The 27,503-nt window shown below is 35.0% G+C and overlaps 1 protein-coding gene across 1 annotated transcript; it reads right to left on the bottom strand.

Moving 5' to 3' along the window:
* Positions 1 to 1,557: 1,557 nt before the first annotated feature.
* On the bottom strand, positions 1,558 to 6,544 carry LOC131046988 (uncharacterized). Its single transcript, XM_057980803.2, has 4 exons — positions 3,797 to 6,544; positions 2,841 to 3,099; positions 2,102 to 2,225; positions 1,558 to 1,970 (listed from the first exon to the last, which is right to left on the bottom strand). The coding sequence occupies exons 1-4, from the start codon at positions 6,512 to 6,514 to the stop codon at positions 1,892 to 1,894; spliced, it is 3,180 nt and encodes a 1,059-aa protein (XP_057836786.2). The 5' UTR covers positions 6,515 to 6,544; the 3' UTR covers positions 1,558 to 1,891.
* Between the last annotated feature and the right edge of the window lie 20,959 nt (positions 6,545 to 27,503).

The raw sequence follows: 27,503 nt of genomic DNA, 5'->3' as shown, positions 1-27,503 counted from the left end.
TTAATTATTAATCAAGTGATTAATTGATCATAATAGAGCTACTCCATATATTTTAATCAATTGGGTAATCGATTATAATTTTATGCTATGCATGGCTTCATTTCCTTTACAAGTTCTTGCTCTTTATGACTTCATACCCATTACAACTTTATTCTTTTTATGGTTTTATTATTACTACAACTTCATGCCACATTATAGGTTCATGATAATGAACTCTATAATGCTTTTTTCAGCAAATAAATTTTTTTCTTTTATGAATGCAAGTATTTAGGTGAAGAATGGATTATAAGGAATGCATGTGGAATCCCAATTCTTATATATATCCTTGTCATAAATATTTAAAAATTTACTTTAATGTTGGCTACTTGTCTTACTTAGACATGCATATTTATGGTAGTTCACATGCAAGTTAAAATGGTGGACAAAATGTACTATTGAAAATTGCATACCACATATTTTCTACCTTTGGCTGGGATTCAATTTGACTACATTACCTCTAGTGTAATTATGGTGTACACGTGACAGATTTCTTTATAAATGTTGGGAAAAAACATGAACTTGTTCTTATCCTCAAGCATCCTTAGGAATCAATTACAATTTTCATTTTGTTATTCTTTTCTTAGGCCAAATTTGTGCACATGGAAACAAACCTCAAAAATTTCAAGTTCAATTTTAAATATGGGTTAAAGTTGACCCCTTTCTAACTAATCATTACTTCATGAATTGAGTAGAAAATGTTTAAATTTATGTGCTAGGGTGTTGTATAAAATGACAAACCTTGATTCACATTTAGAAATCAAGTGATATCTAACACATTAGCTCTATTACACATTGTATCATCTTCATGTCATAGCATCAACATGACATCAACATAAACACATACTAGGCATATTGCATGATTGCTTAGTATTTATTAAGCCTTTGTTCTAAAATAATTAATTGGATGAAAGAGTTTGACATAATTATAAGATCTTTACATTAAATTCTACATATACTTAACAAAGAAATAATATATAAATTATTTTTTTTTCTTAGACAAGTCAACATATTACTCTGAAAAATAGAGTTTAAATTTATACTCAAGTAAAAAAGATGTTTTTTCCTTGAAAGTTAAATAAGAAAAAAAAATGCTAAAGGCTCTTCTACTAAATAAAGGTCATTTGGAAAATGCAATTAAAGATTAAAATTTTATCAAGAGATCATAAACAACTGAAGAGAACCATTTAAAAGCTCTAGAAATGACATGTTTCACATAAAATTTCAACCGACTATAATATTAATATTTTAAGAATATGCATATTATTAAAAAAATATCAATATTATTTTAGAAAAGATGAGTTTTGAAAAGATTCCAAAATTTTGTACAATATCAAAATGAAATATATCAATATAAACTACTATACAATAAAATCACATCATGCTGTGAGTTGCTGTTAATGCTGTTAGTTGCTGTTAAGGCTGTTTTTGCACTGTGGTCTGGTTAATAGTTCTGCTATGTAAAGGATCCGTACCCTTGTTCTCACTGCTTTTTTAATCAAAAACATAAGAATATATCATTAAAAAAAATAAATCATTATATAAATATCAGTCACCCGGTTGTGAGTGGGTCGTACACACTGGGGGATTAGTTTTGCTTAGGCAAGGACACCTCCAGATTCCACGATAGTGAATATAAAAAAATTGAACACATTGTTGTTTAAATTAGATTTGTATAGAGACTACGGCCATGACCATGATGGTGAGCAACATCTCGAAAATCTTGAATACTGATTGATACAAACCCCATCAAACCGATGAGAAACATATTCAGGAATGAAAAATTCAATTCTTCAATTTTTTTTTATCTTATTGCAGCCACCTGTTTTATTTTTAGACTTCAATTTAGGGTTAATCAGGCTTTAAAAAATCTTTTATACAATTTCTGCACCATCTCTCCTCCATTGACAGGATCAAATTCACATCTGTAGAAGCTGCAATAAAAGCAAGTGCCCAATGTTTAACTCAGGTCTAATGAATATTACACATATTTTAAAATTGAATAGTAGTTTAAACTTTAATGAAAGAACAGACACAAATAGGGTAACCCACCAGAGAGTCTTACCTTCCATCATAGGCAACAACCATAATAGTGTTATGCTTCCCAAATCCCACAAGGGACCTCACATTTGGAGATAAATGAAATTGAGAAAATGATCTATCTGAGTTAAAATACTTTGGAACAACTCCTGCACAATTTAACAAATTATGTTTTTGATTAGATAAATGTTTTTGAATGAAATTAGAATTTTGAAAGTCCTTACAAATCATTTTATAAGTCATATTTACAATATCTTTAATCTAAGTGTTGGCAACCCAAATGTAGGATTACTAATAAACTTAATGAGAAATATCTCTAGCTTTGTTGTTGATAACCCATCTGTAGGATTACTAATTCAAGTGGCATAAAAAAGTTAAAAAATTGCACAATATAATAAAAAATAGAAAACAATTTCTATTTGGGTTTCCACAATGGATATTTTATACATCCTGAAATCATTGTCTATTATGGAGTGTCAATGTCATTAAGTTTCCATCATCTATGAGATTATGCTGTTTGTTTTTGGATTTGATTTTGTAAGTTTTTTGAGCATCAATCTTTCAGAATACACTACATGATCCATCATCAGAATGTTGGAAAGCTTGAGGATGTGATGATAGATCATGAAGTGTATCAGAAATGTTGATGAAAAACTTACACTATCAAATTCAACAACAAACACATAATATCATTGAGTGATCACAAAAAGCTACCTCTACACTTATAGAGGTGTAAATTGTAAATTCTAAGGTAAGGTTCTTACCTTTCATAAAGGAAAATGAGAAGCTACTATTTGCTCCTTGAAGATCAAGACTAGTCTCACTAGAACAAACATTCCACTGTCTCCAAGCATTTCCTTTAAGGTTGTTTGATTTTTTTCTGGCCACCTGCTCTTGTCTTGACACTTTTTCATTGAGATTCACTATATGGACAGTACCCTTGTCGCTACACATTGCAAGTAACTGAGCAATCTCTGATATTCCAATGCTATAAATCTCAGCCCTTTTAGATCCTCTGCGAACCTGCCAACCAATTCAATATAAGCTTAAGATTACTGCTGTGGATGGTTATTTGTAGTAAGCGCAATACAACCAGAAATATATATGTGCCAGTTCAACACAGCTCTACAATAACATTCTGCTTAAAGTTGTGGTGATGTTTATAACAAATCATATTTTGTATAGAAATTCATGATCTATCATATGAAATGAGGGTTGATAATGATTTGTTTTAAGAACAGAGAAACCCCATATAAATAAGGATCTTTGATTCAAGGGTGGTTTGTTTACCCCTTTTGAATATGTTATTTGTTATTTGTTTTCCTGATGATTAGTCCAGTAAAGGGACACAAAATTCAGGAACCCAATCAAACTACACAGTTGGTTTCAGAAAAACATTTCAAATAGCCGAGTTATTTATCCTGAAAACTGAGTAATCAATGCCATATCTATGTATAGATGCTTTCAGAGTTCTGCAACTCATTTAGTATTCTTCACCATGAATGGTGATGAAGCCAAATCTAAAAGGTTTATATAGAATTTTAGGTATTCGATATGGGAGCACAAGTCTTCAGACTGAAATTTCATTGGCTGAGAGTCAAAGATTAAGAGTATCCATTCTGCCAAATTTATCTATGATTATTTTCAAATATATCAAAATTTGAACTATTATTATTTACCAACTGCACAGTTGATGGTTAAGAGTTGAGAAAAGCTATACCTCTTGCAAACAGGTCCCATCTGAAGTGTTGAAGATGCGAATCAGAGTTCCTTTTGTGCTCGCAGTTGCTAGAATAGCACCATACTTCGACAGAGCAAGACAAGCAATGTGGGAGTCATGTGCAGATACAAATCTTGTTTTCCGAGGTACAAAGTGTTCAATATAAACCTGCCCTTTAAGTAAACCAGGGCATACCAAAACAGGATTTGATGACATATCAGAAACAGCACAAAGGCCTTTGGTATTAGGTAAAGTCTCTATTCTATAGAGAAGCTCTGCTTGAATTTCCAGACAATTGTATACACATGTTTCCTGCTCTAAAACCACCACCATATGATTCCTTGTAATTTTTACTGCTCGGACTTTGGATTCAGTAGTAAGTTCAAATATACATCTGTGAAACTCATAGTCCCATATAATAACTTTATTAGGGGGACATTGGATATTGTCTTCACTTCCAACAAATACTAAAATTTTGTTTGCATAATACATCTCCACTATGTTGATCCCTCCATGACCAAAATATCCATTGAAGATCTCTTCAAAAGGATCACACTTGTAGACCCTGATGCCTTGATCTGTTCCACAAGCAAAGCAGGTAAAGTTCTGGTTGAAAGTTACAGTGAATAAGGTGGTTTCTGCATTTTTGTTGAGCTGTGACTGAAACTGGAGAGAATTTAATTGCGGACTGCAAGTACCATTAGGTGGTGTACATGATTCTGTGGGTCTTTCATATTCTGAATGATATGCCAGAGGCATCAAAGATATACTGTGATCTGTTTCAGGTGATTGGTTCCTGTCAGGAGTCTGAAAACAGCGTGGAAATAAACATGCTGATGTTGTGAAAGGTAGATTGCAAGTCCTTTCGGGAGACTGGGTTCTGTAGACTCTTGCTGAAGGAGTAGGAGACAATGCCGTCACCATCAAGGAATTTTCCTTTTGGCTCAATGGGAACTTTAGGTAGTATGCAGAATGTGTTACCGGAGGTAGATTATATGTACTTTCAGGTGAATCGATATTGTCATGAGTTTCAGACACTCTTGCTGATGGTGACAGTGCTGAAACTCCAGTCATTAAGTAATCATGGCTACTAAAAATTGTTTTAGGCTGCTCCTTATTGTCTGGAGTTTTAGGCACACTTGCATATGTAGCATCAAGTGGTGAGTTATTTTCATGAGTGTCTTCAACACTTAAGAACTCATCTGTCACTGCTTTTGATGATGCAAGTTGTAATTGATCTGCATTTATACTAAGCTCAGATATTGAATGCTGATCAAGAGGCATGGTGGCGTTAATGCAAGTAGCATCAAGTGGAGAATTACTTGCAGGAGTGCCAAAATCACTTTGGCAATTATATGCCACTGCTTTTAATGATGCAACTGACATTTGCTCTCCATTTATGTCAGGCTCATTCCGTGAATGCTGATCTCCTCCATTTACGCCAAGCTCAAACTCTGAATGCTGATAAAGAAGCATTGTGGGTTTATTAAAAGTAGTATCAAGTGGGGATTCAACTTCGGGAGTGCTGCAAACTCTTATGCACTCAGATGCCACTGCATCTGATGATGCAATTGACAATTGCTCTTCATTTATGTTAAACTCTGACTGTAAATGTTGATCTTCTGCATTTATACTAAGCTCAGACTCTGAATATTTATCTTCTGCTTTTATACTAAGCCCGGACTGTAAATATTGATCTTCTGCATTTATATTAAATTCAATTTCTGAATGCTGATAAAGAGGTGTTGTGGGTTTGTTGAAAGCAGAATTAGGTGAGGGGTTTCTTTGAGCAGTTCCATAAACACTTAAGCATTCAGATGCCCCTGTTTTTGTTGATTCAATTGGCAACTGCTCTGCATTTATGCTAGGCTCAGATTGTGAATGCTGATCTTCTTCATTTACACTAAGCTTGAATTGTGAATGCTGACAAGAAGCCCTCGTAGGTTTGTTCCAAGTATAATCAGGTGAGGGTTTACTTTCAGGAGTGTCAGAAACCCTGAGCCACTCAGACGCTACTGCTTTTGATGATACAATCGGCAATTCCTCTGTGTTTATGGTAAGTTCGGACTGAGAATGCTGATCTTCTGTATTTATGTTAAGCTCAGACTCTGCATACTGATCTTCTGTATATATACTAATCTTGGAATGTGAATGTTGATCTTCTTCATTTATGCGAAGCCCAATCTCCGAATTCTGATCAATAGATTCGAGTGATTGTATATACCTAATGTTTGGTGATGGGTTACTTTCAAAACTTTCAGACTCACTGTACCTCTGAAACACAACAATATGTAATGATGCAACTGGCAAGGATTCTACATTTCTGTCCATAGACTCATCTCCAGATGTTTCAGTCATATTCGAGCCTTGAATTGCTACTGGTGATTCAATTTTCAACATTTCTGAATTCCTGCAAAGATTTGACTCAAATTCCTTTGCAAGAACTTTTGAAAATTCAGAACAAGTTTGATCAGGTAACAGCCATATTTCAGATGAACTTAAGCACTCAAATGCTTCTGCTATTGCCATTGATATTGATTCATCCTCAATCCAGCTGGGAATTTTCCATATATCAGACCATACTGTAGCAAATCTGGGATTCTCACATATATCAGACCATACTGTAGCAAATATGTTTAAAATGCTCTGAATCGACAGAAATCTCAAGCACCTTGTAGAAATCGTGTAAACAAAAACTCCAGTTGCTGTGTCCAACATTTTGAGAAACAGGATTAGGATCAACTTCCACACAGAGAATAAATTTAAATTTATCAAATTACTTCACAACAAGCAAATCAATTCTCTAACATCTAAATAATTCTAAGCCTTCATGGAACTGCTGCACCATTCCAGACTTGAACACTAAATTTTAAAAACTCTAATTTAATAAAAACCTAAATTTAGACATAAAATTCTTCCAAGTATTATCAAAGGATGACAATGAAATCATTGAGTTAGCAGTAGTTCCACTAAAATAATTAATAAGTTTGAAATTTTTAAAATATTTCATAGTGCAAAATTTATCGGAATTATTAAAAAATTAATATATTTACATTTCATGTATTTAAATTTTTTTTTTTATCGAGATTAAGAATATAAATGGATTTTTAAATAATTATATATATTTTAAATCTTAGATTAAGATAAGTTAGTTAAGAGTCACTTAAGTATTTGAAATAAAGTTATTTTGTTTTAATTAATTTAAAAATTATTTTTATTATGCATTTAATTTAATATATTGTTAAAATAGATTTTTAAAATAATTTGAATTTGAATTATTTTGTTTTGATATTATATTAAGTTGAGTGGGTTGAATTTTTCAATTATAAATGTTTTGGAAGGTTTATGTAAAACATCTAAAAATAAAATTGAAAAGAATACTTCTCCAAGTTTAATCATCTAATTATATTTTAATTAACTTAAGTTTTGTTAGATATATTTAAAAATATTGAATTACATATTTCTAACAATTAAAATTTACCACCGGGTGCGCAAGGCACCTTTTGTTTTTTTGTTTTCTGCTGTTGTTTCTGATTTCTAAAGATTTGGTTCCTTTTTTTGCTGATAGTTGCTGTTAATTGTTGTTATAGTGTTGTTTCTGCACTATGATTTTTAATAGTTTTGCTATGTAAAGTCAGTCTCAAAAAACAATTAAAATTTACAATAAAAAATCTTATAGTAAATATTACTAGCATACTTATATAGGAGAATAGATATTGAACTTTAAAAATAAAATATTTTATCACACAATCTCAAAAAAATAAAATAAAAAATCTGCCTTCCAAAAATTAGAACTCATTTACATTAGACTTACTATTTGTTTTTCTTACATGAATAAAAAACTCTTAGACTTATAAAAATAACTAAAAATTTCATAAAATTTCTTTTACCTGTTTTTATTATACTTGTCATTTTTTAGAGGCCAATTTTTTTCAACTATTCTTCCAGAACTTGAACCACTTTTACAGAACTTCGAACCACTTTTGCAGAACTTTGAACTAATTTACAGACCTTCAAACTAATTTACAGACGAATAGCTTTTACAACGTTTTACATTAGAAATTTATATATATATATATATATTGATAATAGATGAAATGTAGATATTGTTTGTCGGCCTGATTAAAATCAATACATGATAAAAATAATTTTCAATATTTTTAAATAAATAGATAAAATAAAATATAATTGTATTTAACATTTATTGAGTATTTTTATTGTTTAATTTTTTAAAATATTTTCAAAAATAATTAATTACAATAGAATAAATATAAACATTCAAAATATAAGAAATATTATTATTAACTAGCATATTTATTTTTAGAAGAATATATGTAAAGTATACTAAAAGATATCATATTTGTTTATTATTTCACTTAAAAAATTATTACATGTATTAAGACTACATTATTATAATTAGTATATCATAATATTAACTAAGTGAATGATGGAGATAGATATAATTGATTGATTGGTTGCATGATAGAGATAGAGATAGAGATAATTGATTGATCCAATTAAATTCACAGTGAATAGTAATTGAAATTTCTCTTTATAAATAAAATAAAGAGATCACATGCATGTATTGAAACTTAGATTAATGAACTCTATGCAAAAATTATGTTACATTAACTCCATGATAACAACTTATCTTAAAAAAAAATTATATTAAAAAAATATAAACTAACATGAAACAATAAAATTATTATTTACATGAAACAAATATTTTTAAGATAATTTTTTAATTAATTTTTATATTCTTCAAACTTCTTCAAACCATTTTATACATCTAAAGTTACTTAAAACCATCAAACACTCTAAAGCTACTTAAAACCATCAAACACTTTAGAGTAAATCTCTCTTTTTATTTATCTTTCTACCCATATACAATTATAATGAATAAAGAGTTTGTTTAGATTTTCTAAAATTAGTTTACAATAACTTTTTAATACTTTTTAATAAAATATAAATATATTTATTAATATTTAATTTTTAATATAAATATTTTAAATATTTACAAAAATCAAAATAAATGTATTTAAGATATTTATTTGAAATATATATTAATTGTTTTTTATATTAAAAGCAGTAAAAAACGAGGGGATTGACCCATAGGAACAATTAGAAGGACAGTGGCAAAACCATTGTCCGCATATAATCAACATAGTAGCAGCCTTTTACCTCTATCAAAAACAAAAACCATACTACGAGAGTTTATTAGCGATAAGGTAATACTAATCAGAGTTTTAGTCATTTGCATGTAGGGCAATAAACAAAGAAGTATAAACAAAAGCATAAACTAGCGTTATCCGCCTAGCGGCTACTAGATATAGTCAAAAAACCAGAAATCCTTCACATGCAGAAAATTATTTCTTTTTCCCATGACTCTTCTTAGGGAGCAGCTTTCTAGCCCATTCCTTAGTGATGAATTTGAACAGAGCTTTGTAGTCCTCGTCCTCCTTGCCTTTCCCTTTGGAAATATATATTAAAATTGTTATTTATTATAGATGTCTCAACATTGATATATGAATGATTAGAAGAAAATTTGAAAATATTATTATATATTTTTTTTAGTTTTTGTATATGTTAGTAAATGACATTTTTGAAGGCCTTCAGGGTATTTTTAGCCCTTGAAAGTGGAGCATGGCTAGGCATGCTCTTAGTTAAACGGCTTGTAATTTCGAGTTCTGTGCAGAAAGTTATGCCTAGTTAAAGTTAGGACAAATTTTATATAGGTTTTTTGAAAAATTACATAGTTTTAGATTTTATTATGTAAATAAATCTAATATGACTATTGGTTTTTCGATTCTCAAGGAGTTGTTGGTGACTCTTGGAATCCCTTGGACTACTATATGTTGGATTTTCGAATTGAATACAATACTTTTTGGCTTGCTTCAATTTTGTATTATCTTGTTCATCCACAACACCGCAGATTCTCACTTAGGTGTTGTTGTCCGAATCCATAATTCGGATCAATGAATATCTTTTAGATAAATATATTTAAAATATCTTATCTTAGTTTATAGATTATCATATATCATTTATTAGAATATCTAATATCCTATTTATATAACTATTTAAATAATATTATTTGCTATTATTTTCTCCTGTGACTTTTGCTCCTGCTGCTAATGATTCTAGGTGGCCCTCTGCCACCACTTCAAAGTTTCCTCACCTGGCTCTGGCGATCTTGCCTCCCAGCTAGGAGGAAGGAGACTCCTGGCCCCGCTGATGTATGGGGCAAAAAAGATGATGAAAGTTTTTTGATGAATAGCTTGTTTTTTTTGTTTTCGGCCACTGGCCAAGTGACTCTCGCAGGGTGATCTTGTATCCCCCGACCTTTTTTTGTGAATATGTACTTTAATATTTTTAACTAATAGAGAAGGCCTATTCATAAAAAATAAATAAAAAAAATTACTCAGTATTTTATTTAATATTTTAAAATAGCTTATTCACCAATATTTACTTTATTTTTATTTAAAATATACTATTTTATCTTTCTACAAATTATTTAATATATATTTAACTACATAATTATTTTAATTATTATAACAGGTGAAGGACGATTCCTCCCTGCTTCTTGGCCAAGGGGTTCTATAATCTATGGCCAATTGCTCGTGTGAGGCTTGCCTCATGCAGGCTGAGGGACGACCGACCTGGTTGAAGCGGGGGAATTTAATGTTGCTTGTTGGAAGCCTTGATTTTTGGGTTCAAAGTCTCTAGGTGATGGGAATATTATATTCGACATTTCGATTGAAGGTGGAGCGAAGACTTTTAAACAGGTGGTGGCAGGGTCGATTATCCTTCCAGAAGATGCGAAATTCCTCTCACGATAAGAGCAGCCAGTTGGTGGTGAAGATGACAAAGGAGGAGGTAAGGATCTCCCCGACACTTCAATGGTTGTCTTTCCTAATTCACAAATGGCCAATTCTATTTTATCAGAAAAGAATAGACTTAGAAATTCTGCCATTTTTCTTGCGGCTGTAGATGTTAATAAGTTACCTTCTAGGAATTTTTTGAAACTCTTGGTTGCACAACACTTGGGGAAAAAAGATGGGTTTTTTCTTTTCTATAGAGTGATACAAAAAGGGCTCTTTCTGATTTTCTTCAATAACCCTAATAGTCAAAGAGAAGTTATTAAGAGGCAATATTGGACCATAGGTGTTGGATGTTTTAGGGCTTTGTCCTGGGACTCGAAGGTTAAAGCTGAAGAGATTTTGGCTCTGTCGAGGCCTAGATGGATCAGCATTCAGAATGTTCCCCCATATATGTGGTCGGTTATTCCTAATGTTGTAGAACCATTAGGGAAGTGGCACGAATGGATGAAACAACATCACTTCTGGCTCACATGAATGCTAGGTTACTTATTTCTCTGAACCCTAGAAAGGATCTCCCTAAAGATGTTAAAATTGAATTCATTAATGAGATTGTTGTTTGCCCCATTGAATATCTAGGGGGATAAATGCTTGTTTTCTTTGTAGAAGAGAGGGTCATCTGAGGAAAAATTGCCCTCTCCTTAAGAAATCCAATGATGTAGGTAACCTTGCTAATAATTCTAAACCTAGCCAAGTTTCGGTCTTAGAATTTGATTCGAGTATCTCCCCTTCCTCTTTGGCCTCTGTTGCTCCTCCTGACCTCTCTATTGATGCTATTAATCCCTCTGACAAGAATCCGGGGATGATGAATTGGAGGCTTTGTATGCAAAAATAGAAGAGAGCCATTCCACGGTTGGTGTTCATCCCTCTACCTATTCTAAGAAGTCATGTGACATCTTTGATGATGTGAAAGAGTCCCCCCTAGTCCTAGAAAGCTTAATGCTCAACAGATTATTCTTGAAAAGTTTAAAAAATTGAATCAAACCCATAAAAGGGTGCAAGATATTTTGGACTCTGATCTAAAGGTCAATAATGGAGGTGATAAGAATAAGGTGATAAGCCCTCCCTCTGAGTTCACCCCCTGTGACAGGAGCGGCTCCCTTGGGAGTTGTATCCCCATATCTGATGAGGTAGTGTCTAACATTGATGTGGAGGGATGTTCAAGGAGCTCCAAACTACCCCTTTCTATTGAGGATGACATTCATTCCAAGAGCTTGAATAAAGGTGTTTTTGATGACAAAAAGAGCTTGAATTTTTTGATACTCTTGTCAACAAGGATTTACCTCCTAATTCTCCTCGTACCCCCCCTCCCCCCCTTCAGCCTTGATATTAAGCTCACCAATGGTGGGGATATGATTTGTAAGGTTGGTGCTCTTGGCATTGGTGGTGGTTCTTCAATGTATATGGAGGTGGAGGACTTTGGTCTAGTCAATGAGAATTGCAAGAATGGTGATAGTTGGGCCATTGTACCCTTTAAGGGACATTCTAAAGTTGATATTGTGGAAGAGGCTATGAATGAAATTGGGATTAGGAAGGCCAAAGGGAAGAAGGTTTTTTATAAAGCATAAGAAATCTAAAACCCTAAATTGTAGCTCTTCTTTAGGTGTTGATCAAGAATTTATGTTCAAAAGGAAGAGATGGAGACCTAGTGGTTCTTCTAGTGTCTCCAAGGAGGTGAAGACTCCTAAATGAAAGTTGCCTAAATGTTATGATAGCTTTCAGGTGCCCATGGAAATCTCTCCATAGTGTTCTTTATGGATTAGAACATCACATCTTGGAATGTAAGGGGGTTGGAAACCCCAGATATAAAGTATGTGGTTAAGAGATTTTTGAAACTATACAAAAAATTGGATATTCTCTTGCTCCAAGAACTCAAGCCAATGAATTTATGGCTTGATGTCAATTTGAAGTGCATTTGGAGGGATGCAAGGCATTTTACTACTAAGCATGATAAAGACAAAGGGGGTGCAACTATCCTTATTAGTGAAAAATGGGCTAATTCTATTTCTAAGTGGGGTTGCTCGCCTTGTAATAGACTTGTTTGGGTTATTTTGAAATTCAAAGAAGTGGAGTTTGGAGTCTATTTGGTGTATTCCCCTAATGATTACAAATGCAGAATTGAATTATGGAGGTGGATGCTTGATTTGGAGAATGTCCCCTGGATCCTTGGGGGAGACTTCAACATGGTGGAGAGCTCGGTGGATAAGGAAGGGGGTTGTAGATTCGAGTGGAAGGGGGAGGAGCATTACTTTTGGAACAAGATGATTAGAAAGTTGGGTCTCATGGACCCTTTGGAAGGCTGCAAGAAAGAGTACCAAGTGATTTGGTTTACTTGGTGTTACAACCAAAAGGAAAGTAAGAGGATTTACTACAGGTTTGACAGGTTTTATTTCAATAAGGACTTTTTTTTTAAGATTTTCTAAGGATAATGATGGGACTAAGGTGAAGGTTATCCCTTATACTTTGTCTGATCATCACCCTATTCAGGCTGTCATTTCTCACAATAGTATGATCTCTAGAAGAGATTGAAAGAGAGATGCGTTTGCTTTAAATACCAAGCTACTAGGAAGAGAGGAAATCAAGCAGGCGATTCTAATTATCAGACAGTTTAATAGAACAATTGTTAAGCATAACAATCTTATCAAGTGTTGGAACCAAAATGTCCATAGTTGGAGGATACTCTTTCAGATTGTAGGGAAGAAAATGGCTAAGGATTCAAGGAGAGAGGAAACTCTATCTCACCTCAGACTCCATCAAGCGGAAGAGGCCCTTCAAACCAACCCTTTGTGCTCTGAGGCGCTAGACACTTTATGTCATGCCAAGAATTCTCTTAGGAAGATTTATAATGTAAGAATCCAGGGTGCCAAAACTAGAGCGAGACTTAATTAGTTGGAACACGAGGATAAAGGATCTAGATTTTTTTTTCTAGCTGTTGAAATCTAAAGAGGCTAGGATCAATATAGATAGTATTTGGGAAGAGGGTGATAATATATCAGATTAGTAAGGTATACTAAAAGCCTTTGCCTGATTCTATCAAAGGTTGTTCTCTTCAGAAGGTAATGCACAGAACAAGGCAAGAGCCAGATAGTATATTAAAGGGGTCATTCCTAGAAAGGTGAACTTGGAAGATGCTAAGATATTGAACAAAGACACATCTCTGGAAGAAATTAGAGAAGGTATCTTGACTCTTAGTAATGGGAAAGTACTAGGACCAGATGGTCTCCTAGTTAAATTCTACAAAGATTGCATTGATTGGGTTGGGGAGGACCTGTTGTTGAAATCCAAGAACACTAAGAAGGGGGGGGGGTGGGGGGGAGTGAATCAGTGTTCTGCTGGTAATATAAAATTTTACCTTATTATAACATACACATATAAACCTATAAATGAAGAAACATATAACATGAAGTAAATAAACCGGCCACATGAATGAACACCATAACACATAGATTTTATACGTGGAAAACATCAAAGAGGAAAAACCACGGTGGGATTTGTGACCCACAATATCAATTTACTGGCCATATAAAAGATATTACATAGCATGGGGGTTGCACATGCAGGAAAGCACACTACTTAGAGCACGCTGCTCAACACAAAAGAGTCTCACTGACTACAAGCTTCTGCTGAGATAAAATAGTACTGGTGAACTCACAAAATGCATCTGCAATACCAAAAAGAGTTTCGGTTAAACCTCTATTCTGTACCGGTTCATAAACCCTGAATCCTTCTATCGGTATCTCCTTTCCTCCAAGAATGCTTTACAAACCATCTACTGATCATTGCATGATATTACATTTGCATACAAATGACCTACATACATATCCTTCACATTAAACAGTTCTACTTCCTTGTCATATCCTTGTCCTATATCAAAATGACCTAACAGACTGACTTATATACCCTTTACAAACAATATGCCTTATGTCGGATTACAATACAAAATATATTCAATGTCGGCCTTTATACAATAATTACAAAATGATTTTACAAATAAAACCTTTTAGATCCCAAACTGATGTCGGCTTCCTTGAAGTGTTGGATGTCATTGTCGGTGCCGGTGATGACCCTGAATACTCCAATGCCAGTATCTGCCATTGTATGCCTCCAAATGCCGATATATGCCTTCAATATAATCTTATTGCCATCAATGACAACATATGATTCCAATGAGTTTCAATTGCCAATAATCTCCCCCTTTGGCATTGATGGCAACACTCATGTGAAAAATGGATTCCCTGCCGGTGTTGGATATTGTTGGCATATGATGAACCGACATATTGATATGATGATAATGTATGTTGTCATTGATGTCAATAAGTACAAGTAAACCAGTATGCAGATTAAAATAAGTTGGTGAACCGGTATGAAGAGGTATGAAGAGATGTTGTGAACCGGTGTCGAGGTTTCACTAAGTGTGACTACTGGTTGGTAGTCTAGGCTCTAGGGTTTCCGGTTTGCAAATCTAGCTAATGCGATGCAACCGATGATACTCTATGATGAGTTAGCTAGGAGATGAGGATGAGATCGAGGTTCCATGTCACCTTCATGCACGTGAAGGATTTCCTTGAGGATCTTGCATGAGAAGATCGACTACATTAAAAGTCTACATTGGGAATGAACATTCTTCTTGGCGGTATGAGAAGAAAGCATGATGGATTACTGATTCCCATGTGCGGCAAAGAATGGATGATGCGGATTGTCTTGTGATATGTTTGAAATTGTATTTCTCTATGCAAAGTGTTTGGATGGTCAGGATTGGACCACTTGTATTGTAAACCTAAGATGCTCAGGGTTTAGGGTTTATGCTACTAGCCTAACTATTGTCTATAAGGTCGATGATGTTTGTTGTTGTAAGTTGTTGGCAAATGTTGTGTGTGTATCCGATTGATGAGATACTTGCCAGACTAGTAAGAGGAAAACTCCAGAGTGTGATTGCAGAGTAGAGGAAATGAAAATGATCTGCCTTGACATGTAGTGCTGTTATCAGATTAGAGTTTTACCGATTGTCTTCTAACCATTTCAACAGTTGGAAAATCCCTTTACCGGGTAGCTTTAATAGGCTTATTGTAAATCCTTTAACCGGGTGACTCAAGATCATTGAGTTCTTTAAATCCTCTAGCAAGGTAACCTCTAACAAGGTTTCAACCTTTAACAGGGTATATAGCCATCCCTTAACCGGGTGATCTTTAACAGGATCGGTTCCTAGCAGAACCTTATTGTAAAGTCTTTAACCAGACTAGGTTCCTAACAGAGCGAGATTCAAAAGAGTTCAAAAACAAGCTTGTGGGTATTCATCCCCATAGTGGTTTTTCCCATTTGGGTTTCCACGTGAAAAATCTGTGTGTCATGAATTTTGCATTTTTCATGTGATGATTATGTATTCTTTTTTTGAGTGATTATATGCAAGTAGAGTTATTAGGTTATGGTATTACTATTATACCACATGTATATATTTATGGGTGAAGTTGTTATGAAGTATTGAATGTATTTGAAGTGTTCAGACTTATCAATTTATGTTGTCTGAAGGCTTACTATGTTTAACCGATATTGCCATGGTTAAGTTCAATAATGAAGACAACCGGTTGATATTACTTTAACTTGATAAGTTGTTGAAAAAGTTTTTGTCTGTACTGATTCACCCCCCCTCTCAGTACCAGTTAGGGTATCTGTTGTTCATCATTATTCATCAATTGGTATCAGAGCGACTCCAGGTCCTCGGTGATATAAGCTTAACCACTTGAGGTAAAAGATCCTGCCTTAATGATGAAGAGGGAAGGTCCTAAGTTCAATAGAGATAACTTCAAGATATGGAAGGACAGAATGAAGATTTACATCAAGAGTATGGGTTCTCAACACTGGAGCTATGTTGAGAATGCCTATGTGACTCCCACTGGCACTCTGACCGATGATCATAAGAGAGAGATTCAGGAAATGGGCAAGTCATGGAAGTCCTTCTCAACAACTTGTCAGATATTGAGTTTATTGATGTACAAGATGAGGACACACCTAAGGATGTATGGTATGCATTGGAAATCATTTATGGTGGTGATGAGCACGTAAAGAAAGCTAAGGAAGAGAGCCTTAGAGGAAAATTTAAAGACATGAGGATGGTTGAAGGAGAAACCATTCAACAATATGGCATAAGGATTAAGACTATGGTAGGATATATCAAAAGCGCTGGTGGAATGATTGAGGATGCCACCGTTGTTAGTAAAGTCTTGAGATCATTGTTACCAATCTATGCAATCAGAGTTGCTGCTATCCAGAAACTAAGGTCTATTGATAAAACCAAGGTATCCTTAGACTCTATCATTACAAAGTTAACTGCACATGAGTTGAATAGATATGATGGCAGTGTTCAGAAGATTGAGTCAGCCTTTAGAGCATCTTCTGCACCATCTAGAAAAGGAAAAGAAACTAGTACCAATTATGAATCCAGACGATGCAGAGATATGGATGATGAAGAGATCCTGATGGAGTTTGAAGCTCTTCTTGCTAAAAGACTTCCGAAAGGAACTGGAAAATATATAGGTAATCTTCCTTTGAAATGTTTTTCATGCAACAAGATAGGACATATAGATGTTAATTGTCCTAACAATGACAATAAGGATAAACCAGAGAGGTTTAGAAAGTATAAATGAGGAAATGGAAGAAATTGTCTCATTGATGTAGATGAAGGTGTTACTGATGAAGAATCGGAAGATGAAGAGAGTGAAGACATAGTGTTTGTAGCTGTAAAGGAAGAAGTGTTAGATAAGAAAGCACCTGTCTCTCACATTGGCAACTCTAATGAGTGGATAATTGATAGTGGTTGTTCTCACCACATGATTGGTGACCGGAGAAAGTTTCTGTCTTTGGAGGAATATGATGGAGGTGTTGTCAAATTTGGCAACGATGCACCATGCTTGGTGAAAGGTAAAGGATCCATCTCATTGAATGGAAAGAGCACTACAGATGATGTCTACTGGGTAGAAGGTCTTAAGCATAACCTGTTGAGTGTTGCTCAACTAAATGATAAAGGACTCATTTTGGAGTTCAAAGGTGGAGTCTACAATATAATTGGGAAGAGTGGTGAACTTATTGCCACCGGTAAGCAGACCAGAGGTAACCTATTTTAGTTGAATGCCAAGATAAGTCGGTGTCTAATGGATAAGTTTGATGACAATTGGATATGGCATAGGAGACTCTGGCATATTAAATTTGACAATATTGTTAAAGATAGTAAGATAAAGGCGGTAAGAGGATTACCTTTGCTAAACAAACCTAAGAATTCTTTGTGCAGAGAATGTCAACTTGGGAAGATGTCTTCCTCAACTTTTAAAGGTAAGTCTTTTTCAGTAGAAAATTTACTTGACCTTGTGCATACTGATTTGTGTGGTCCTATGAAAACTAGAAGTATTCAGGGAGATAGGTATTTTATGATTCTTACTGATGACTGCTCAAGAATGATGTGGGTCACATTCTTGAAAGACAAGTCTAAAGCATTTGGAAAGTTCAAAGCCTTTAGAGCATTAGTAGAGAAGGAAAGTGGTCAAAAGATAAAATGCCTAAGAACTGATCAAGGAGGAGAATTCACTTATGATGAATTCAACAAGTACTATGAAGATAGTGGTATCAAGAGGCAGTTGTCTGCCCCAAGGACACCACAACACAATGACATAGAAAAAAGAAATAACAAGACTGTAGTTGAAGCGGCTAGAACAATGCTGATCCAAAGAAAGGTTGGTCACACTTTTTGGAGAGAAGCGGTGAGTACTGTAGTCTATACTATGAACCGGGTACTTATCAAGAAAGGAAGAGTTAAAACCCCTTATGAGTATTGGACCGGGAAAAATCCCACTGTGAGTTACTTTAAAGTGTTTGGTAGTAAGTGCTATATCAAGAGAAGTGAGCATTTGAGCAAATTTGATGCTAAAAGTGATGAAGAAATATTTTTGGGATATTCCACTAAGAGAAAAGCTCTCAAGTGCTACAACAATAGAACACAAAAGATTGTTGAAAGTATCAATGTCAGGGTTGATGAATCCCCTGAGGAACCCGAGGAAACCTGCAGCAAGAAAGTGGAAGATGAACCGGGTATAGCCTTCTGGGAATCAGTTAAGAAAGAAACTAGTAAAGATCTCAGTGTTCCTGTACCGGTAGAAGCTGCAGTAGGAGAAGAAGAAAATCTAGCAGTTCAGGCTAGAGTCATTCCTAGATATGTGAAACTACATCATGATCCAAAGCAAATCATAAGAGATAAAGATGCAGGGATACTCACAAGAAGAAAGGTGAAGGAGATCTCTTGCATGATCTCTGAATTAGAGCCTAAGACTATTGGAGAGGTGCTTACAGATGAAGACTAGATTAAAGCAATGGAAGAGGAACTAGACCAGATTGAAAAGAATGCAACATGGTACCCATACCAGAACACAAAAATGTCATTGGTACCAAATGGGTCTTTAGGAATAAGCTGAATGAAGAAGGCACAATTGTAAGGAACAAGGCTAGGCTTGTATGCAAAGGATATGCTCTGGATGAGGGAGAAGACTATGGAGAAACCTTTGCCCCTGGGGCTAGACTAGAAGGAGTTCGAATGCTACTTGCATTTGAAACATTTAAGGGATTCAAGGTATATCAGATGGATGTGAAGTCTGCATTCTTGAATGGAATCCTTGAAGAGGAAGTATATATAGAGCAACCAGATGGGTTTGCCCTATCAGAAGATAGTAACATAGTGTGTAGATTACACAAAGCTCTGTATGGATTGAAACAAGCACCTAGGGCATGGTATGAAAGGTTACACTCTCATATTGTGAAGATTGGATTTTAGAGAACAAGTGAGGATAGAAACATCTACTTAAAATCTGAAGGTGATCAGATTCTGATCTGTGAAGTATTTGTAGATGACATAATCTTTGGAGGAGATGATAAAATGAGTCATGTGTTTGCAGATGAAATGAACAAAGAGTTTGAGATGTCTCTGATTGGAGAGATAAAGTTCTTCATTGGTTTACAAATTCAACAAATGAAAGAGGGTATTTTTATCACCCAGTCCAAGTATGTCAAAGAGGTATTGAAGACCTCTGGCATGGAGGAAAGAAAATCAATTGGTACACCGATGGTGACCAACTGTAAACTAAGGAAGATGATTTAGCGCTGGTAAATGAAAAGGAGTACCAATCAATGATTGGTAAATTGCACTACGTTGTGCACAACAGACCAAATATTTCTCATGCAGTGGGCATAATAGCTCATTTTCAGAAATGTCTAAGAGAATCCCACTTGGTAGCTGTCAAGAGAATTCTTAGATATCTGAAAGGAACAGTTGACTATGGTTTGCGGTATCCATATAATGGTGACTATAACCTCAAAGTATATACTGATACCGATTGGGCAGGTAATGTGGATGACCAAAAGAGAACAACTGGTGGAACGTTCTTTCTTGGTGGAAGATTAGTATCATGGATGAGTAAGAAGGAGAGCTGTACTTCCTAGTCTACAACTGAGGCAGAATATGTGGCAGCATTTGTGAACTGCACTCAAGCAACCTGGATGAAACATGTATTGGAAGGTTTCAAAGTACCTGTATCTGAACTGATGAATATATTTTGTGACAACACAAGCGCAATAAATATTTCTAAGAATCCAGTATTGCATGCTAGAACTAAGCACATTGAGCTTAAATATCACTTCTTGAGAGAGAAAGTTTAGAATAAGGAAGTTGTACTTCAACATGTTTCCAGTAAGGAGTAGCTAGCAGATATATTCACTAAGCCCTTACCAAAGACTACATTTACCTATTTGAGAGGTGAATTAGGGGTTCTGCCCCTTCATGAAGTCAACTAAAACTTGTGTGCTCCGCATCAGTCAGGTACTACAGTGACAAATCTTTCAGGATTGATGTGTTGAAGGATGCTAATCCATAGGGGGAGCAACATAGTGGAGTATGGAAGCTTGTGCCTCCACTTTGGCATTGTTGTCAAAGTGGGAGAAGATGTCGGATGATGAAGATGCACTGGTCTATGATGTTTACAGTTGCAATGCTACACTGAGTATTGCCATCAATGCCAAAGGGGGAGATTTTTGGATATTGTTGGCATATGATGAACCGACATGTTGATATGATGATAATGTATGTTGTCATTGATGTCAATAAGTACAAGTAAACCGATATGTAGATTAAAAGAAGTTGGTGAATCGGTATGAAGAGGTATGAAGAGATGTTGTGAACCGGTGTCAGGGTTTCACTAAGTGTGACTACTGGTTGGTAGTCTCAGCTCTAGGGTTTCTGGTTTGGCAATCTAGCTTGTGCGATGCAATCGATGATACTCTATGATGAGTTAGCTAAGAGACAAGGATGAGATTGAGGTGCCATGTCAGCTTCGTGCACTTGAAGGATTTCCTTGAGGATCTTGCATGAGAAGATCGACTACATTAAAAGTCTACATTGGGAATGAACATTCTTCTTGGCGATATGAGAAGAAAGCATGATGGGTTACTGATTCCCATGTGTGGCGAAGAATGGACGATGCAGATTGTCTTGTGATATGTTTGAAATTGTATTGCTCTATGCAAAGTGTTTGGATGGTCAAGATTGGACTGCTTGTATTGTAAGCCTAAGATGTTTAGGGTTTAGGGTTTATGCTACCATCCTAATTGTTGTCTATAAGGTCGATGATGTTTGTTGTTGTAAGTTGTTGGAAAATGTTGTGTGTGTATCCAATTGATGAGATACTTGCTAGACCAGTAAGAGGAAAACTGCAAAGTGTGATTGCAGAGTAGAGGAAATGAAAAGGATTTGCCTTGGCATGTAGTGTTGTTATCAGATCAGAGTTTTACCTGTTGTCTTCTAACCATTTCAACAGTTGGAAAATCCCTTTACCGGGTAGCTTTAACAAGCTTATTGTAAATCCTTTAACCAGGTGACTCAAGATTATTGAGTTCTTTAAATCCTCTAGCAAGGTAACCTCTAACAGGGTTTCAACCTTTAATAGGGTATATAGCCATCCCTTAACCGGGTGATCTTTAATAGGATCAGTTCCTAGCAGAACCTTATTGTAAAGTCTTTAACCAGACTAGGCTCCTAATAGAGCGAGCTTCAAAAGAGTTCAAAAACAAGCTTGTGGGTATTCATCCTGACCGTGATTTTTCCCATTTGGGTTTCCACATGAAAAATTTGTGTGTCATAAGTTTTGCATTTTTCATGTGATGATTATGTATTCTTTGTTTGAGTGATTATGCATGCAGAGTTATTAGGTTATGGTATTACTGTTATACCACATGTATATGTTTATGGGTGAAGTTGTTATCAATTATTGAATGTATTTGAAGTGTTCAGACTTATCAGTTTATGTTGTCTGAAGTCTTACTATGTTTAACCTGTATTGCCATGGTTAAGTTCAGTAATGAAGACAATTGGTTGATATTGCTTTAACTTGATAAGTTGTTGAGAAATTTTTTGTCTGTACTGATTCACCCCTCCTCTCAGTACCAGTTACGGTATCTGTTGTTCATAATTATTCATCAATCAGTTGAATTGAAATATGAACATGCTCCCCCTGAGCTGATTGACTTTGTCGATATCCTCCCCTAGGATTATGTACATATTTTTCACATAATATACACATTCCCTTTGGCATCAATGCCAAAGACCGGTGAAAGAATTGAAAGAATAATTATAGATTACTTTACCAGAGCTTGACCAATCTCAAAATTTTGGGGTAAACTTTCTCTAGCAACTGTGCATAGGTATCCGAACTGGTTTTGAATGTTTTAGATATGGATACAAGTCCACTTAGTAAATGTGCAAGTGTTTCTTTCTCAGTGACTTCTGTCAGTGTGGGCTTCGCAAGCATATCCATACATTTCCTCTTATGTACACCAAGTGAATCCAATCTTGGACTCACCAAACCTCTAAGACTCCTTGCTCTCTGAATGATCTTGTCTCTTTTTTTTCAAAATCAAAAAATTGATTCTCCAAAGTCAAAATTTGTCCATCAATGGAAGTTGTAAGTGAAGTTAGTCCATCAAAAGAATTAGCAATATTAGCAATATTTTCATGTAATTCCTTTAACCTCTGATCTACATTTTCTGTAAGAATCTGTATATTACAACATACCCTGTAGATGTTAGTACACTGTTTCAAAGAATTTTCAATGAGTATAAGTTTCTCTTCAACCTTCCTCTTCTCTATCTCAATAATCTGGTCAAAAGCGGCTTTCTTGGCCAGAGTAAATCTTTCAAGTGCTTTCTTGTCAGAAATCTATTGCAATGACTGAAAGTTTTTAGATATATGCTCTATCAATTCCTTAAGCTTGCCGAAAGGGCTTGCTTCATTTTCAACCATACAATCAGGAATCAATCTATGCAAAATTGTTATTGATTGATCTAATATTCCTTTAGCTGCAGATCCTTCCTTCATTATCTTTTGAGTAGCCATCATCATTAGCTCTGTGGGACTCATCTCTGTGATTGATTTCTTCTCATCTTGAGAAGTGTCAATTGCAAAAAGTTTTGCAGGGGAATCAACTGCCGGTTCAACCTCCTTTTCCTTTTATTCCTTACCCTCTCCCGGTGTATCTATTTTTTCATCCTCGTTTGCACTAGTGGCTTTGCTACTTGGTGCAGTATCTATTACTGTCAGTGGAGTATTATCCACAATATTATCTATAACCTGTACATTATCTATATTGCCTTGCCCAGACTGTACAAATGTATTCTCTGCCAGTTTAGTCTGTACACTCTCATTCTTTTTAGGTTTATCTGTCGGTTCATTCAAAATTTGATCTAAACTTCCCAAAATTCCTTTCCCAAACTCGGTAGCTCATTCATGAAGTACAACATCAAATAGACAATAAGATTGCCAAACCAGAAGGTTCCTTTCTTAACACCTTTTATCTTGCCAAGATTAATCATTAATTTACTCCTTAACCATTCACACAAGTCATAGTTTTCATTATTCTTTATTGTTTGGTGTGCAACATGGATGCAAGAACTGGAAACATAGTTCAATTGACTTGATTGAGTTACCTTGTAGTTGATGATCATGCTTGCAAATTTCACATCTGTGTCTTTGATGGTTCTGACCCTCATAGATCTTCCATCATGGGTTGCACCGGTGAGCTTCTCAACCGCAGTGTTGGAGATCTTCTTACCTGGTTCCTGTCCAACTTTGGGTAAGCCGGTGATTGCCTGAATTGATTCTTTGGTAATCATGTGGGGCCAGTCCAACCAGATAAATTCATTATGGACCCTACTTAGAACATATCTAATCACTTCATCCTTGAATTTCTGTAAGTATAGGATTCCGGTCAACCCTAGATCCTCAATGATTTGATATTCCAGCTTGATTGTTCTAGAGTTGCCTAGTATCATGGATTGATAAATTCCCTTTATTTCCTCAGTGCCTAAATCCTCCAAGGTGCAGTGAATATAGGCCTTGACATCTTCTACATAAACCACGCTATCGGGAACCCTCGAAAATGTGCCAGTAGAGTCTTCCTTCATAGCAATTTGGGGAACTTCCTTGAAAGAAGGCCTAAGCCTATCCTTAACTTCAACAATAGTGGGATTCATAATGAAAGTAGGAGCAAATGATGATCCAGATGCCATTTCAAATAAATACCTAGAAAACAGTTGCCAGTTGAAGGGTTTTGATTACTTCTCAGATGAATGTTGGAAATATTTTGGAATGCCTTTTCTTGCTCTTGATCGCCTATGATTCACCTTTGATTCGCTCTGGTTAGCTTGAGTGCTGGGTGAGTGAAAATGAGTCCATTTTCCCTTTTTATCAGTGAGTAAACCCTAATTCATCACTGTCATAAATGCTTAGCGATGTACCCTATCGGATGTCGGTTCACAGTTTTATGCTAGATAAGCCTCCATCAATGATCAATACCACTCTCCAGATCTCTTCCAGTTCTCTTTCGAGGAATATGCAATATTTTCAATGAATTTTATAGCCCCTAAGGCGTATGCTTCAGTTACCAGTTGAATTTCCTGCTGGTGCAGGAATGCTCTGTTCTACCGGTGGAGTTAATGGTGCAGTTATCGGTGTAGTTGCATCTCCAATTGGTTCTTCATATTTTCTAACCCATCTCTTGGTGTGATCTTGTTGTATTTCATCTACCTCCTGCTTCCCTTTCTCATTTGCTTTATCATTGTTAATCGGTGTAGTCCTTCTTCTGCAGTACTTAGCAATATGACCTATTTTATTGCATGCATAACATGTAACATTGTTATTTTGAATTGCTTTGACATATCCGGTGTCATTCCTTAACCTAAATTGATTAGCCAAATGACCAAACTTTCCTTATGCATGACATTTAACATTCATTTGCAATCTTCTAACTTATGACCATATTTCTTGTAATTTGTACATTGACTGGGAACTGAATTGTAGTTTTGATTTGCTCTATTTCTACATTGTCTAGCCATATGCCCAAATTTATTAGAAATAAAACATCTACTATTGAATTTGTAAGCATTAGATTTCCTTATCGGTTTCCTCTAGTTAGATGAGTTCTGCATACCAGTTGTCTGATCTTCATTTGCAGTACCGAAGCTTTCAACTTGTACAAATCCAAGTCCTCTAGAATCTTCACTTTGCCTTTGTCTTTTCAATAAATCATCCAATTGTGCAGCACTAATCCTGAATTTTTCTTTATACTCACTTGTAGTAGTTAGATCATCTCTCAGAGTCATTATTTGTCTCTCTAACTCTTGTTCATTATTAAGGGATTGTACTAGATTAGTTCTCAACAGATTGTTCTCATGAGTCAATTCGCCACATTCCTCAAATTTGTTCTTCAGAGATATAGCAAGATTTTCTTCTGTCTTCTTTCTATCCTCAATATCTTTTGATAACCTCATAGTCAAGTCTTGCATTTCATTCTTCATGAGCATGTTTGCTTGACTTAGTTTCTGACATTGTTCCTTAAGTGCATTTTTCTCTTCATCATCCTGGTTTTATAGAAGTTCCTTTCTCTTAGCTTGAGCTGATGATAACCTTTCTTGTAGAACAAGAATAAAATCATTAGAAGAATTCAATTCATCTTGCAGTTTTAAGTTCTTCATTCTTTCAACATCATAATCCTCAAGTGCCATCTCAAGTTGCTTCTCCATAGCCATGTTTAATGATTCCAGTTTTAGGATCTTCCTCAAGCTGTTAAACTTCCTCTGAGGTACCAGGCTCTAATACCAATTGTTGGAATCCAAGAACACTGAGAGGGGGGGGGGGGTGCGGGGGGTGAATCAGTGTTCTACTGGATGGGGTGATACAATTTGATTAGCTGTTCTACATTGTTGATTTGGTGTATACTGCTCTTATGTAATAGTTGTATTGTGCATATGTTTAATGCCTTCAGACATAGCAGTGATGGTTTTTCGGGATAGTGGGGTTCTCAGACTATATATTTTGTCTAGTAGCATGATCTTTTTTGTATAATGTAATTGTGGTGGGAGACTTCCGATTCTGACATATTTTGTATTGTGATTACCTTATATTTAATAGAAAAAAAAAATTATTACTTACTATTATTACTTGCTATAATTTTTTTACTAAAGTATATAACTATTTATTATTTTATTTAGTAATTCTAATAAATAAATTTTTCTTATAATTTTTATTGCTCTATATTGTCTTCTGCTTACACTATATAATAAAATGTAATTAAAATATCTAAATTTTTACTTATTATTTAATTTAATAATTATATATAAATAACTAATATTTACTTTTATACTTTTTTTTTTAGAAATCAAATTTTTAATAAATTATTTACCATATAAAGTATATCATGTAGGAAGAAAGTGTGTCAAACAAGAATTGAAGTTTTGGGTCTTTGTTTAGAGGGAAAATTTTGTAGATTCAATGGGATGATGAAAATGATAAAGATGGCAAGGATGATAATTGTGAGGTTGACTAGTGGGAAAATGATATAGGTAGAGATTGGAGGGGCAACCTTAAGGAGGATGAAGACTGTTTTTTGGAATTGTGGTTTGAGGCTCAACAAGAAGCCCATGTGTGCTTTATTATTAACACTATTGATGGGAGAGCTCTTTTTGTGGATGGGCATCTTATAGTGTTAATATGATGAGGTAGGGTTTGTAGAGAGGATTCCTTATCCCTTCCTTCTCAATGATCTTTATTGGAAGATGCATTGTGGCACTCAAGGATCCAATCTAAACAAGAGAGGTCATGATTCTATTGCTTAGGGAAACTATTGATCTTGAGTTCACTTCAAGTGGGGTGGATGTGAGGCCCCCCTTCCCCTTGTTTAAAGGGGGATACATAACAAATGCCCCTCTTGTTGGATATTGCTGCTGCTAGGATATGTTGTTGTCATTAATGTCAACACATTCCTGTGTTTTTGGTGTTTCAAAGAGTTGTTTGGTGTTCTAGTGATTGCATTGAGTTGATATGGTTGATTTATCCATTTTGGATGTCAAAGTACTTCATTCCTTATTGGTTTCAGTGATACGAAAGTTTTCTTGATCATATTATTTGATCCGGTTTGGAGTTTAGTCTTTCTGTTCAGTGGTTGGCAGAGTGTGGTATTTGATCTAGTGAGCTTCGGTATGATTATATCCTTGGTTGCGGATTTGGTAGAATATTTTGGATGTTCATGTGTATCTTCATTTCAGATGGTTCATGATTTGGTGCTCCACAAGTTATCTTTCTAGTCTGAATTGTTGTTGTTTGGTGTTCTTGTGAGTTAGCGTGTTGATCGATGAAGATTTGAATAAGTGGTGTTGGTGCATCTATTGCGGATGGTTCTAATGTTCTTGTTGGTGTTTTCTGATCATGTCCTATTTGTTTTGGTGTTCCACATTGATCCTTGTGTGTAGTA

Source organism: Cryptomeria japonica, chromosome 9, assembly GCF_030272615.1.
Source record: "Cryptomeria japonica chromosome 9, Sugi_1.0, whole genome shotgun sequence".
NCBI lineage: Eukaryota > Viridiplantae > Streptophyta > Pinopsida > Cupressales > Cupressaceae > Cryptomeria > Cryptomeria japonica.
This window is presented reverse-complemented; position numbering and strand designations above follow the sequence as displayed.

Excerpts from the sequence above, each read along its gene's own strand:
- LOC131046988 (XM_057980803.2), bottom strand. The coding sequence starts at position 6,514 with ATGTTGGACACAGCAACTGGAGTTTTTGTTTACACGATTTCTACAAGG. Across the intron at positions 3,100-3,796 it reads ATGGGACCTGTTTGCAAGAG|GTTCGCAGAGGATCTAAAAG; the intron begins GTATAGCTTTTC and ends ATTGGTTGGCAG. Across the intron at positions 1,971-2,101 it reads GTTGTTGCCTATGATGGAAG|CTTCTACAGATGTGAATTTG; the intron begins GTAAGACTCTCT and ends CTTTTATTGCAG.